The 14,219-nt window shown below is 46.2% G+C and overlaps 1 protein-coding gene across 1 annotated transcript; it reads left to right on the plus strand.

The window, feature by feature from the left end:
* Positions 1-5,948: 5,948 nt before the first annotated feature.
* Positions 5,949-11,721, plus strand: LOC105085652 (glutathione S-transferase Mu 1). Its single transcript, XM_010975919.3, has 8 exons — positions 5,949-6,100; positions 6,362-6,437; positions 6,873-6,937; positions 7,240-7,321; positions 7,422-7,522; positions 8,319-8,414; positions 8,502-8,612; positions 11,191-11,721. The coding sequence occupies exons 1-8, from the start codon at positions 6,065-6,067 to the stop codon at positions 11,278-11,280; spliced, it is 657 nt and encodes a 218-aa protein (XP_010974221.2). The 5' UTR covers positions 5,949-6,064; the 3' UTR covers positions 11,281-11,721.
* The last annotated feature ends 2,498 nt before the right edge of the window (positions 11,722-14,219 follow it).

Raw genomic sequence — 14,219 nt, forward strand, 5'->3', positions numbered from 1 at the left:
AAGCTAAAAGTTAATGAAACTGATAAGTCAGTAAATATTTTTGGCTTTGTGGGCCGATGGTCTCCGATACAATTGCTCACCCTTATCATTGTGGTGTGAAAGCAGCCACAGACATAAGGGAGTGGATGGGGCTGTCCCCTCATAACCTCATAACCAGGTGGCCTCAGTGTCCCGACTCCTGATTTAGACCCTCAAAGTAAAAGAGGAGAGCTATATTAAAGCTAGAATTGTAGATGTGTAATGTAAAAGGTGATTCTAAAAGAAGAACAAAATAGCTCACTCCTTAAAAAAAGAGGCAATATGTGGTAATGAAGACAGTTCAAAATGAAGTTTGAACACATTTGTTTAAACGGGAAATGTTTCTTATTAGTAGTATTTCCTGTTTTCTGTATTTTTCATCTTGAACTTGGTTACTTTTCTAAATTCTAGCAACCCTAGTTTGCCTTTCCTTACTCAAAATATTATAAGCAAGTAGAAAACTTTTGTCTAATGTACAATTTGGCAGTATCTTGTCAATGGTTATTTTTATTTTCCTATTTTTAAAGAAATATTCTTTATATCCTGGATTTCCTAAACTTACAGAGACAAAATTTACAAATAGTTAAAAACAAAAAAGCAATACTAAGAAGTAGGACACATTTTAATTCTACCTTTTGTGTTTATTTCTATACATACAGTTTTGTATACTGAGGCTTCATACAGACTTTCTGTGCTTTACTTGAGAGTTCAGAAGGTCAGCAGTGCAGCTGGAGGGAATTAGGGGATGCAGCCCAGAGTCAGACTAGAGGCAGGCCCGGGGGACTGGACTTTGGACGCAGTATGTCTTGATGCCCTGCACAGTGAGTTCTCTAAAATATGAGAACTTGTCAACATTGTACAGTCAAGAGAGAGCACATGCAAATCCCGATGTGGCAACGCTGGCACTGAATCTCAGCCGGGCAGCCACTGGCTACAGTCACAAGCTTCAGCCCACTCTCCGCTCTCCCTGGTCCCACGGCCCCATATTGCTCTTCCCAGACGTGCTGCCACGCAGTCTGGTCCTCTGCGTCTGTGGGACTGTTTGAGAGTCTGCTGGGCCAGTCCCGCTCCTCCTTCTGCACAACTGTCCTCTTCCTTCTGGTGGGGCCACCTGTGCTCTGGGCCCATCCCTGTCAGCAGCATCCCTAAGCACTCATCCCCTAGATACCGGAAGCCCTTCCCATCCTTGTGACCATCCAAAGTGTTCATAGACTGTGCCAAATATCTCTGAGGGGCAAAATCGCCCCCAGTTGAGACAACCGAAGTATTGGATGGAGACTAGCATTTTTTTTTTAAAGAACAGAATTTAAAAAAATCAGAGTGGAACATATGTCGTTGAGGTAAATCTTCCTTGATGAAACTTTCATTTCACTTAATAATATATCCATGTATGTCTTGGGTCATGTGGCAAATGTATTTTTGTGAGGCTTGATGGATGAGACTTCTGGAAAACTTTCAGGTAAGACACAGAGCTTCCGGAGACCCCATATGGTACCTTTCCGCACTAGCTTCCTCCTCCCTCTCCCACTCCTGCTCCCTTTGTCTTCTCTCTGTTTCTCAAATGCTCCCCTCTCTGAGCACAGAGGCCTTGACACTGAAACAGCACATTCTGGCCTCTAAGTTGTTATCCCTGACGATTGGCTTTATTCAAAAGTGACAGTGATTTATACTCATCCTCACCTGTGTTGTCCTTTGCGGGTTAGGGCGTCAGGCCACACTCGTCTGTAGTGTGTGACGATTTATGTAAAGTATTCCTGCTTTGAGGTTTTGAAAAAATTTCCAAAAAATTCCAGAACCATGTCCTTTTGTGTTATTTTTTCTTTAAGATGCTCTTATTACTTTATTCAAGATCTTTAGCTCTTTAACACATCTTTTGATATTTTGTGTTTTTTCTGTTTGTTGTGTTTAATTGTAACATTAATTAGCCATCACCTGAGAGAAATGTTTCCCCAGTTTTAGAATTTGTTTGACTGATTTCTTAGGTTTCTTTCTCAGTCCTGATTTTCATTAACTTATAGCCTTTCGTTTTTGTTATTAGACTAATTTTGCATTGACATAGCTAATGTTTTCAGAGGATCAAACGGTTTCACAAAAACACACTGATTTTAATGTGGAATTTTTCTTCTTGTTTTTTATTTTCCATATTTTTTTTATCTTGAACTTGGTTCCTTCTCTAAATATTTTCAGCCCAAGTTTGTCTGCCTTTCCTTATTCAAAATAATATAAAGAAGTAAAAAAATTTTTGTCTAGGATACAATTTCACAGTAAGTTCTCCTTGGTTATTTTTAATTTCTTATTTTCAGATTAAAAAATGTTCTTTGATCCTGGATATCCTATGATTATGTGGACAATATTTACAAGTCTTTGAAAAAGTGACAAGACGTAGGACACCTTTTAATTCTACTTTTTGTATTTATTTCTAACATATAGTACTTTGCTCTGAGGCTACATCACGTAGAATTTCTGTTACTGTACTTGAGCGTTCAGAAGGTCTGCAGTGCAGCTGGAGGGAATTACGGAATGCAGCCCAGAGTCAGATTAGAGGCAGGCCTGCTGGACTGGTTTTTGGACACAGTACGTTTTGATGTACTGCACAGTGTTCTGTAAAATATTAGGACTTGTCAACACTGTACAGTCAAGACAGAGCACATGCAAATCCAGAAGATGTGGCAACACTGGCACTGAATCTCAGCCAGGCAGCCACTGGCTGCAGTGACCCCCTTGAGCCCACTCTCCACTCTCCCTGGTCCCCACTGCCCCCTCTTGCCCTTCCCAGACCCGCTGCACCTGCTGTGTGATCACCTGCATCTGTGTCTGCTGGGCCAGCCCTGCTCCTCCTCCTGCACAACTGTCCTCTTCCTTCTGGTGGGGCCACCTGTGCTCTTGTCTCCAAAGTTCCTTGTCCTACCAGATATCTCCTGTTTCTCCTGCATTCAACGTCCCTCTCTCTCACTGCCTCTCAGTGTTTCAACACTTAAAACCTGTTTTATATTTTAAAAATCTCTCCCTGTATTTCCCAGCTGATGGCCAGCACTTGCTACCCAGGACTGTCTTACTCACGGTGTCTGCCAGATGACAGCATCTCAATGACTGTCTTATCAAAAAGGAATGGCTGGATGCATGAATGCTCACAGAACAGTATCTGTTCTAAGTAGTTTAAATGTTCTTATGCTGTTTAACATTATTTTTAAAAAGCCATTTTCTCAGTGGAATCTAGTCATGTTTCTGTTCCAAGTTCAAGATGTAGAAAACTCGCAATGACAGCTCCTTAATGTGTTATGAAAAACATGACTAGTCAGAAGGGCCGCACGTTTGTGTGTGCACGGCGGCCTTCACCTCCCTGTGGACGGACCGACAAGGGCATCTGCCTGACCCTGAGCTGCATCCTGAGCCGCATCCTCAGCCTGTACCTGTTTCCCCAAAAGGTAAGGAGGAAAGATCCCAGCCTTTGTCTTACCTGAAAGACAAGATTACAGGCAGGTACTGGAGAGAACTGTGTAGTGGAAGTGTTTAGAGGATTTATTTAGAAAAAGAAAAGTACAGCTCCCACAATGGGGGGCAGGCTGATCTAAGGGGGAGTTGCAGTGGTCTTTGCTTTGCCCTTTCTCTTATACTCTCGCCCAGAGGTGGTCTTTTGATTCTGGGCTCTTGCCCCTGGAATGCTTAGTCATGTTTGACCCCTTTGCGCATGTCCTTACCGATGATGTACACAGAAAAACCCAAGGCGGGTGGTCCTAAACCGCAGTGCAAATTATATTACAGTGAGTATTAGGTCATGTTTCGCTCAGTCCTTCTCGCTAGTGAGCAGTTGCAGCTGTCGGGTTCTAATGGGCTTCTTGCTGGAGCTCATTTAGAAGTAAAGTCCCTTTGTGCTGGAGGCGGGCATAACGCCATCTTTTGGACCGTCCTCCGTCTCCTCTACCCATCTGCCCAGTGCCCGCACTTACCTAACTATCTAATAGACCCAGCCTGGAGCCCTCCAGGAGTGTCTGAGGAGCATCTGCCACAGGGCCCGAGCTCTGCTGGTCTCTGGTGACACTCTCTCCCAGCTCCCCAACTTAGAGACGTGTAGGCCTCTGACGCTGTGAATTTTTTTTTTATTTAAGTCCAGTCAGTTTACAATGTTATGTCAGTTCCTGGTGTACAGCATAATGTTTCAGTCACACAGACACATATATTCTTGTTTGTTATAGGTTATATTCATATTCTTGTTTGTTATAGGTTACTACAAGATATTGAATATAGTTCCTTGTGCTATATACAGTATAAACTTTCTGTTTATGTATTTTATATACAGTAGTTAGTATCTGCAAATTTCAACCTCCCAATTTATCCCTTCTTACCCCCTACCAACACCCAGTAAACATAAGTTTGTTTTGTATGGGAGTCTGTTTCTGTTTTGTAAATAAGTTCGTTTTTTAAAAAAGATTCCACATATAAGTGATATCATGTGGGTGTTTTTCTTTCTCTTTCCGGCTTCCTTCACTTAGAATGACCATCTCCAGGTTCATCCATGTTGCAGCAAATGGCATTATTTTATTCTTTTTTATGGGCGAGTACTTGAGTCTGTGATTTAATGTGAATTAAAGTCAATCTGTCTCCTCAACTCCAACTTCATACATTATCTTGGTGGTTTACAATCTTTACTGAATACTGGGTTCATACCTTTCTATCCCAAGGAAATGTTACCTAGTTTTAACTTATTTTTCTAGTGCATCAACCTTGCATTTTAACTTGAAATCCCATTTGTTTTTTAAAGTTCTTCTCATCTGTTTTCAGATGTCCACTAATTTGTAACATCCTTTGAACAGAGAAAGGAACCACAGGCCAACCTATGTCCTACTCTCCTAATGTTGAAATGGCTTCAAACTTCAAAGGGAAAATTTGGCAAGTAGGATATTGCTTTTTTGGAGGTTGTAACCCAAGTCAAACATCACAGAGTGATTTCAAAGGACACCTGAGCCAGCCTCTCATACAGAAAATCACACAGGGGTCAGGGGCCAGGATCGGGGCTGGAATCCGTGGCCCTGGGCAGCAGAGGGTGTGCTGGGCCCACTCTGACTGTGGTCCTGAGGGCAGTCCTCCAACCTCCTGGCTGGTCACCCAAGTGTGGCCGCTCTCTCCAGCAGGTGAGCCTCCTGACTGCTCCGACGACAGCTCCTTCTCCCCTCTGTCACATTCCCTCTGTGACCAACCACACTCCCCATCCCTGTACCCATGTGAGGGACATCTAGCTGGCTGTCAGGACATCTCTGGGGCTGCACCTGCAGGATATCCTCTCTGCTGGGCCTGGTTCTGGATTTACATTCACAATGGAGGTCATAAACCACTTGATTAATTTACATTTGATCATTATCACTTTTAGCCACAGGACTGAGGGGCTGAGTCCTCTGCAGTCCCTGAAAGACACCACTGAGACCGCATTCCCTTTTTCTGTCCTTTGACCTGATGGTTCTTCCAGGCCCATAATGGTCTGTTCTGGAAGACTTGAGGCTGTCAGGGATCATAACAGCTGTGGGGAGCTTTAGGATTGCCTGGCGGCCAGGTCTTCCTGTAACAGGCACTGTAAACTCCCCATTTGAGGGGTACCACTGTTGGCCTTAACTTGGTAGTAGAAGCCTCACTAAGCCTGCTGGAACTCAGCAGCCCAGGAGCGCAGCTGAGTGGCGCCTGAGAGGGGAGGGGAGGGGAGGGGGAGGAGCCTTGGTTTTGTTTGGGTTCAGGCTAGTTTCCTGAGCGCACTGCTAACTCCCCCAACTTAGCCAAGATCTGCCTGGGGGCGGAACCAGTCCAAGCCCCACTCAAGGCATCTAAGAGCTCAGACCTTGACTCCGGAGACCCCCTGGGTGGGAGGCAGAAACAGATCTTATTCCCTCCTGTCTGTGACTGCACCTGGGAAAGGCATTGCTGAGCTGGGGACGGGTTGGGGGCGGAGTCGAGAAGAGGGGGGCGTGCTTCCGGCCCCGCCTGCGCCTCTAGGTCAGAGGATAAATTTACAGCCCAGTTTCTCCGAAGCCTCTCCACTGAGACCGCCTTCAGCAGCATCATGCCTATGATCCTGGGTTACTGGGACATCCGCGGGGTGAGCAGGGGTTCCACCAGGGCGGATGGGATGGAGTCGGGAGGGGAAATGCTGCGCAGCTGGGGACTGTTTCGCCAGAATTTGATTCTTCAGGGCTTGCTGCAGCCGAGCCCCTTCCCTTGGCTCCTCTGCATCTGGTTGGCCTGTGCTGCCGAGTTGGGGCGGTGCTGAAGGAGCTGGGGGTTAGGAGGCACCCGGGATAGAGAAAGACACCCTCTAGGGACCCTTATATCTGACCTGTGTCACGGCCTTCTCTCCCAGCTGGCTCACGCCATCCGCCTGCTCTTGGAGTACACAGGCTCAGACTATGAGGAGAAGATTTACTCGATGGGGGACGGTAATGGCATCCCAGTCGTCCTGTTGTGACTTCGGCCCAATTTACACGATTCTGATGCTAAGCAAACTATTACGTGGACCCTGTTGCTCCCCTCTGCGGCTCTCCAGTAGCTAGAGCATGGCCCTGTCCCTTTCCAAACCCTTGAGGCTGCAGCTGGCTTCCAAGGCAGGATATGAGAGCTGATTACTGGGCTCCTGTATCAGCTATTTGCATAGATTCCCCGTAGTTTTTGCCCAAACTCTTTATAAGCCTTACTCATGTAAGTTCCAGAGCCTTGTAAGTGTATTTTCCTCACAAAACTGGAATGTGAGATTTAGTAATTCAGTTTCCAGGTCCACCTGTCCAGGGTTGTGGCCTCTGACTCCTTGTAGGTCCTTCCGTGAAGGAGGATTGGACTCTCGGAAGGATTGTTTCACTTCATCTTCTTTATCACAGCTCCTGACTATGATAGAAGCCAGTGGCTGAGTGAAAAATTCAAGCTGGGCCTGGACTTCCCCAATGTAAGTGCCGGGGATGGGTGGTGCTGTGGGGGAACGTGGACGGTGTCTCTCCTCCATCTTGTTTCCCAGCTTAGAGGTTTCAGGATCAGGTGCCTTCTGCTCAGACCCTCAGCTCCCTGGTTCTCTCACTGACTTTCAGTGATGCTCTGTGTCCCAGCTCATCCAGTTCTTGTATAGTATATTATTTAGCGCCTTCTATCGGCCAGGCCCTGTGAGTACCAGATTTCATCTCTGCCTTTGCTCAAGGAAGAGGGTGCAGGGGAGCCTGGTGGCCCAAGCAACCTGCCCTGTTGTTCTTGCAGCTGCCCTACCTAATTGATGGGGCTCACAGGCTCACCCAGAGCAACGCCATCCTTCGCTACATTGCTCGCAAGCACAACCTGTGTGAGTGGGGCTGAGGGTGGGGACAGGGAAACAAGTGGCCACACACCTGGTCTTGGCTGGGGTGGGAAGCTGAGGGTGAGCCTCTGTTGTGTGGACACAGGTGGGGAGACAGAGGAGGAGAAGATTCGAGTGGACGTTTTGGAGAACCAGGCTATGGACACGCGCTTGGATTTCGCCAGAGTCTGCTACAACCCTGACTTTGTGAGTCCCTTCCACTGGGCTGGGCTAGACAGGGTCCCAGCTATACTGTTTCTTTCTTTCTTTCTTTTTTTTTTTTTTTTTTTAATTTTTGAACTCCATGGAGCTCCTTATCCAACAAGCTGGTCCCTACAGTGTGTGCCTAGTGACCCTATCATATCCCTCTGTGCATGAACTAAAAATTCTGACTAAGATCCCACCAACCTTAGGATAGAGTCCAGACTCCCCAGAGTGGAAATTCAATTCCTAGATGGAGTGTTTACCTTGTTATTCCAGCGACTCCTCCTTGGGATCTCAGGCATGAACATATTTACCCAGTAGGCTGCACAGGTCAGACTTTGTTCCCCTCCCTCCTTCCTTTTAGCTTCAAATTCTCCTCAGCTGTCCAGACTGCTCTTGTGCCCCCAACATTTCTATCACCCCCTTCCTAGAACTTTCAGTGTCTTTCCTGGGTCATTGTACTATTACATCTGCCTGAGTTCTGAGTCCTGAGCTCTGCCAGGTCTCCCAGCACTGCTGCTCTGACCCATGGGCTGTGGTTGGAGATGAGTGGTGATAGGTTCAGGGACAGTGTGGTTTTGCCCTTTGTCTTCCCATCATCCCTCACAGATGGGCAGTGGTTCCCAGTAGGAGTCTAGGGAGCACAGGTGGGTTAAATTGGAGCCTGGGCACCAACCAAGAAGCTGTGGGGGGACATGGCTGCTTGCCTGGCAGCTGGGATCAGGTACAGCCCTGGGAGGCCTGCTCTCTGCCCAGGGAGTCTGTGTCTGAGGCTCGTAACAGCTGTTTTGTGCCTTAGGAGAAGCTTAAGCCAGGTTTCTTGAAAGAGATCCCTGAAAAGATGAAGCTCTTCTCAGAGTTTCTGGGGAAGAGGACTTGGTTTGCAGGAGACAAGGTAAGGGGGTCAGCTTTGAGGGACAGGGAGTTGTCATTTTTTCCAGGTTCAGAGTTTGGTGCCCATTCCTCCTTTGCCTTCCTGCAGCTCAACTATGTGGATTTCTTGGCTTATGATGTCCTTGACGTGTACCGCATATTTGAGCCCAAGTGCCTGGATGAATTCCCAAACCTGAAAGACTTCATGAGCCGCTTTGAGGTGATTCCCATGATCCTCCTACTATTTATATCTTTTCTCTCTTCTCTTCTCCCTGATGCTTTCCTAGTCCTGGAACTAAAATGAAGAATATCTGGCATTCACTGAGGACTTGGTTTATGCCAGGAACTTTGCCTCAATTCTTACATATATTGTGTCAGATTTAATCTTTGCAACATTTGTACAAGGTAGAAGAAGTCTCACCTCCACTTTACAGATAAGGTATTAAGCTGAGAGTGTAAGTAATTTCTGAAGGTCACAGAGCCAGTACAGGCTGTGCTGGGCTCCCATTCAGAGCGCCCAGTGTCTACGGGCAGCAGTCAGTGGCTGTCCCTTCCTGTACTGAAAATAAAAGTCTCAGGTCATTTTCTTTTCTGGGTTCCACAGCTCTGAATGAAGCAGAACCTTCAGGAGTCTGTATACAGCTGGCGTTAGAGTTGTGACCCAGTAGGATTGATACTAAGTACCAAAGACACTGACATTATTTTCTCCTGATTCCCAGAGGGCTTTGTAGTAATCAGTCTCTGTTAGGGGTTGGACTGACATTTCCGAGAGTGTAGTTGGTGTTGGATTTGAGTGCATAGGTAGGTGTCTTTGTGGAGGGATTTTATCTTGGTGTCTCGTATTGTGGGGCAATTTGCTTCCCTCCTTGTCTCCCTTTCCTTCTTACTTTCCTTCACCGAAGATTCTGTCCCAGATACGGGATACTGCGCTCATTTTAAGTCACATTCACTGATCTAATTTCCCCTCTGCATGAGGCACTGTATCAGGCACAGGGGAATGCAGACGTAACACAGGCCTGGCGCCCACCCTCTGTGGCTCAGTGCAGGTGGAGAACTACAAGAATGCCGAGCTGTGTGGTGTGTGTGGTACCATCTTGGTGCTGGAGGAGCACAGCCTGACCTCACCTCACAGCTCATCAATGGTCAGCCTCAGTTAACCAACTGGAGAGCAACAAAGTCTGCTCTATGACAGATCTGGGAATTTGGGTCATTAGTCCAATAGGTTTTTTCAGCCTACGATTTGTTTCCCATTCCCACTTCCCACCACAAAATCTGCTTTCTCAGCTACTTCTCCACAGCTCTGGGTCTGGTCCAGGCTGATCAGCCTCAGGGGCTTTGCAAGAGCTGAGATGATTGCCTGGCTGGGAGGGTGGGGACAGCTGTGAGCTGCAGTGTGTGGCCTGTTGAGGCCTGAGCTGTTGGGTACACACAGTCCCATGTTCTTTGCATATTATAACTTATTGGACACTCTCAGTCTTGGGAAGATGGTGCACAGATACACCTGAGTGTCATACTGCCGTGTTGGCAGCAGCAGGACTGGGGATAGGGTAGGTTTGGGCCCAGTGAGACTGGACTCAGGTACTAGGCCAGGCAGTTGGACTCTGTCCTTTTAGTGGAATAAGTAGGCCTGCCTTTGCTGCTCCACACTCTCCTATCACCTTTCATCCAGGATTTGCTGAGTCACTGGGTGAGACCTGGTCTCTTCGGCCAGCTGCCGAGCCCCTTTGTTGAGCTAGGCGTCTCTCTGTGGGAAAATCCGTGGAAACCCCGGAAGCCTTCTTCCGAAAAAGAGAATATTTTTGCAGAATGAGCAGAACAGTTCCTCCTGGGGTGAGGTGTCAACTGGCTAAAAAACAAAACAAAACAAACACAACAACAACAAAAATCCCTCAGAATTTATGAGCAGTGAGTGTGTTTTATTTGGGGAACTTAGCAATGTCGCCCAGGAGACAGCCTGTCACATAGCTCTGAGGAACTGCTCTGAAGAGGTAGGGAAAGAGACAGCACATATGTGAATTTCTGACTGGGGCCTACAGATAGTCAACCATGCACATTGATAAAAATTACAACTAATCATAGAAAAACCAGTGTCTTGTTAATGATTTTAGTGCTTTTCTATGTATGAGAAGATGCATTAATTTGAAGTCGCTGAAATTCTTCCTTAGATATTTATCCTAATTATCTAGAGGCCCCTATATCCAAAATACAGAGTATTTCATCCTGTTTATCTCCATTCTGAATTCCACTCAGGGCACAATATTGGTGTTTGAATGCCTTGGGTTGTGACTTAATCCTTTTGTATAACCAGATAGTGAGTTAGCTTCTTTGTTCTTTTTGTTTACAGTGGTCAGGAAGGGAGTGCAGCAGAAAGAACTCAAAATGGAGAGAAATTGGTCAGGCCGCATTCTAGCCATATTACTAATGAGCTGTGTGAGCAGGCGGGAGGTCCTAAAGCTCTGTGTGCCTCAGTTTCCCTTCTGATGAATGATGACAGTATAACCTCTCTTGTCGGGGAGTCATGAAGAGATTCTAAATGTGCATTATCATCTCCAGTGGATGCACAGCACCTAGCACAGTGTAGCGTCTCCATATGTGGTCAGTCTTTTTGCAATATTGCATCAGTTACAGGAAATTGGAGGTGTTAACTTTCCTGAGCTGGGAATCTAGAAGACTTTCTTTTGCCCCAACACATGACCCCATGTGGAAGGGCTGGACTAGGGTCCCAAACTTGTGTAGAGCTCCTTGAGCCCCAGTGGGGCAGCAGACCTGAGGTCTTACCATCTTCTTCCCACCCTCAGGGCCTGAAGAAGATTTCTGCCTACATGAAGTCCAGCCGCTTCCTCCGAAGCCCTCTGTTTCTAAAGATGGCCATGTGGGGCAACAAGTAGTGCCCTGGAAGAGTAGGAGCCGGAGTGCGGAGCCAGCGCTGTGCTTGCGGCGCCAGGGCCCTGGAGAACAGCTGGACTCCCTGCACCCCCAAGACCATCTGTCTTTTTCTTTCTCCTTCTATTCACTCTAGATGCCTTATTGGCCCCCTTATGTCCCTCCCAATCCCCTTCCATCCATCCTTTAAAGTTTCAGCTCCCAACTTTTCTTCAGCAAATTCCTCCCCTCCCCCACGTTATCCCTCCTGCACTAAAGCCAACCCGTGATCCTCCCCTTCCACGGTGGTTTCTGGTATGAGAAGCCCAAGCAGACCCCAGGCCCATGGAGCCCTGCTCTCAGCTCCCGGCACTGCCCTGAGGACCAGTAGTGGCCTGTGTGCAGGGCCTGCTTCCCAGTGTAGTTCCTGCCCAGCCCTGTCTGACCCCAGTAAAGCCTTATTCATATTTTCTGTGTCTTTTTATTCCTTCCTGGCTTTCTGGACTCATGACTGACTGTGTTGGGTGTGTGTGCATGTCCATTTTTCCTTCTGTTGTCCATTTCATGGGCCCCATGGGTGGGGATGCATGTGTGGTGGGGACAGGGGACAGAGGATTATAATGTTTCCTGCTCATTTCTGTCTTTGCTTCATGTACCTCTGTTCCTTAGCATGGGGTCTCTCCAGAAGGTGGTGGTGGGGGGCTTCTATGTCTGGTTCCTTCCTTAATTCAGCATCATGTGACACCTCCTGTAGGCTTGTAGTACTCTGTGTCATGGTTCAGGGGGCTTTTGGGTGCTGGGGAAAGGGGTGAGCAGTTCACTGCTGGTGTGGGATTCTGGCGGACTACCTTCTCTCACCCCTTCCCAGAGCTTCCCCTGCTTTAGATACCCTCCCTCTGTGCTCTTATAATGTATCTCAGTGAATCCCATCCCACTGTATTATAATTGTTTTACTTGTTTTCCTTTCTAAATTGACCACAAATTCATTGAAGAGAGAATCCATGTCTTACTCGACTTCATATCCCTTGTATCTATGACACTGCCTGGTACATAATAAGTGTTTGGTGAAAGGTGGAAAATTTGAAAGAACTATTTCTAGTTTAAAGCCTGGAACACTCTACAGCCATTATAAGGTATTTGAGCTCTGGATGTAGTTAACAAAATTCAGAAAATTTAAATCTACGGGTCTGGGGCAAAGTCATTAGCTCCCTCTAACTTAAGTATTAATAAGACTGTAGCTGCCCATTAAATAACTTGACCTGAAATGGGCAGATGTAGGGTGCTGGGCCAGAGCGTAGTCAGCCTATGCAGTCAGGAGGTGGTGTGGGCATTTTAAGTTAGGGGACCAGCAAAGCAGCAGGACTCATTAGATGACCATCTGATTAGCAAGTTCCTCAAACAGCGGCTGGAATTTGGAGTTGGGCCTTCTTAAGGCCGAGTCTCGATTCTTAGTTCAAAACAGGGAGAAGCTTTGGAGAAGAGTCCTGTTGGGTATTTGTACACACAGTCACTTCTGGTAATTAAATGAAAAGGGAGTAGTGAGAATAATGTTAAAAATCTTTAAAAGAGAAAGATTAGTAAAAAAAAAATTATATATGTATAAAACTGGTAACATAAAAAAGTCCAGTAAAGCTAAAAGTTAATGAAACTGATAAATCAGTAAATATTTTTGGCTTTGTGGGCATAAGGTCTCTGATAGAATTGCTCACCCTTATCATTGTGGTGTGAAAGCAGCCATAGACATAAAGGAGTGGATGGGGCTGTCCCCTCATAGCCTCATAACCAGGTGGCCTCAGTGTCCCGACTCCTGATTTAGACCCTCAAAGTAAAAGGGGAGAGCTATATTAAAGCTTAAATTGTAGATGTGTAATGTAAAAGGTGATTCTAAAAAAAGAACAAAGTTACTCAATCCTTAATAAAAGAGGGAATCCATGGTAATGAAGACAGTTCAAAATGAAGTTTGAACACATTTGTTTAAATGGGATATTATCTTCTTATTACTATTTTTTGTTTTCTATATTTTTCATCTTGAACTTGATTCCTTTCTAAATTCTAGCAACCCTAGTTTGCCTTTCCTTACTCAAAATATTATAAGCAAGTAGAAAACTTTTGTCTAATGTACAATTTGGCAGTATCTTGTCAATGGTTATTTTTATTTTCCTATTTTTAAAGAAATATTCTTTATATCCTGGATTTCCTAAACTTACAGAGACAAAATTTACAAATAGTTAAAAACAAAAAAGCAATACTAAGAAGTAGGACACATTTTAATTCTACCTTTTGTGTTTATTTCTATACATACAGTTTTGTATACTGAGGCTTCATACAGACTTTCTGTGCTTTACTTGAGAGTTCAGAAGGTCAGCAGTGCAGCTGGAGGGAATTAGGGGATGCAGCCCAGAGTCAGACTAGAGGCAGGCCCGGGGGACTGGACTTTGGACGCAGTATGTTTTGATGCCCTGCACAGTGAGTTCTCTAAAATATGAGAACTTGTCAACATTGTACAGTCAAGAGAGAGCACATGCAAATCCCGATGTGGCAACGCTGGCACTGAATCTCAGCCGGGCAGCCACTGGCTACAGTCACAAGCTTCAGCCCACTCTCCGCTCTCCCTGGTCCCACGGCCCCATATTGCTCTTCCCAGACGTGCTGCCACGCAGTCTGGTCCTCTGCGTCTGTGGGACTGTTTGAGAGTCTGCTGGGCCAGTCCCGCTCCTCCTTCTGCACAACTGTCCTCTTCCTTCTGGTGGGGCCACCTGTGCTCTGGGCCCATCCCTGTCTCCAAAGTTCCTTGTCCTACCAGACATGGCCTCTTTCTCCTGCATTCAACGTCCCTCTCTCTCACTGCCTCTCAGAGTTTGAACACTTACAATCTGTTCTATATTTTAAAAATCTCTCCCTGTATTTCCCCGCTGATTGCTAGCACTTGTTACTTGTCTTACTCACGGTTCCTGCCAGATGACAG

The sequence above is a fragment of the Camelus dromedarius genome, chromosome 9 (assembly GCF_036321535.1).
Source record: "Camelus dromedarius isolate mCamDro1 chromosome 9, mCamDro1.pat, whole genome shotgun sequence".
Classification (NCBI taxonomy): Eukaryota; Metazoa; Chordata; class Mammalia; order Artiodactyla; family Camelidae; genus Camelus; species Camelus dromedarius.

Excerpts from the sequence above, each read along its gene's own strand:
- LOC105085652 (XM_010975919.3), top strand. The coding sequence starts at position 6,065 with ATGCCTATGATCCTGGGTTACTGGGACATCCGCGGG. Across the intron at positions 7,322-7,421 it reads TGCTCGCAAGCACAACCTGT|GTGGGGAGACAGAGGAGGAG; the intron begins GTGAGTGGGGCT and ends GTGTGGACACAG. Across the intron at positions 8,613-11,190 it reads ACTTCATGAGCCGCTTTGAG|GGCCTGAAGAAGATTTCTGC; the intron begins GTGATTCCCATG and ends TCCCACCCTCAG.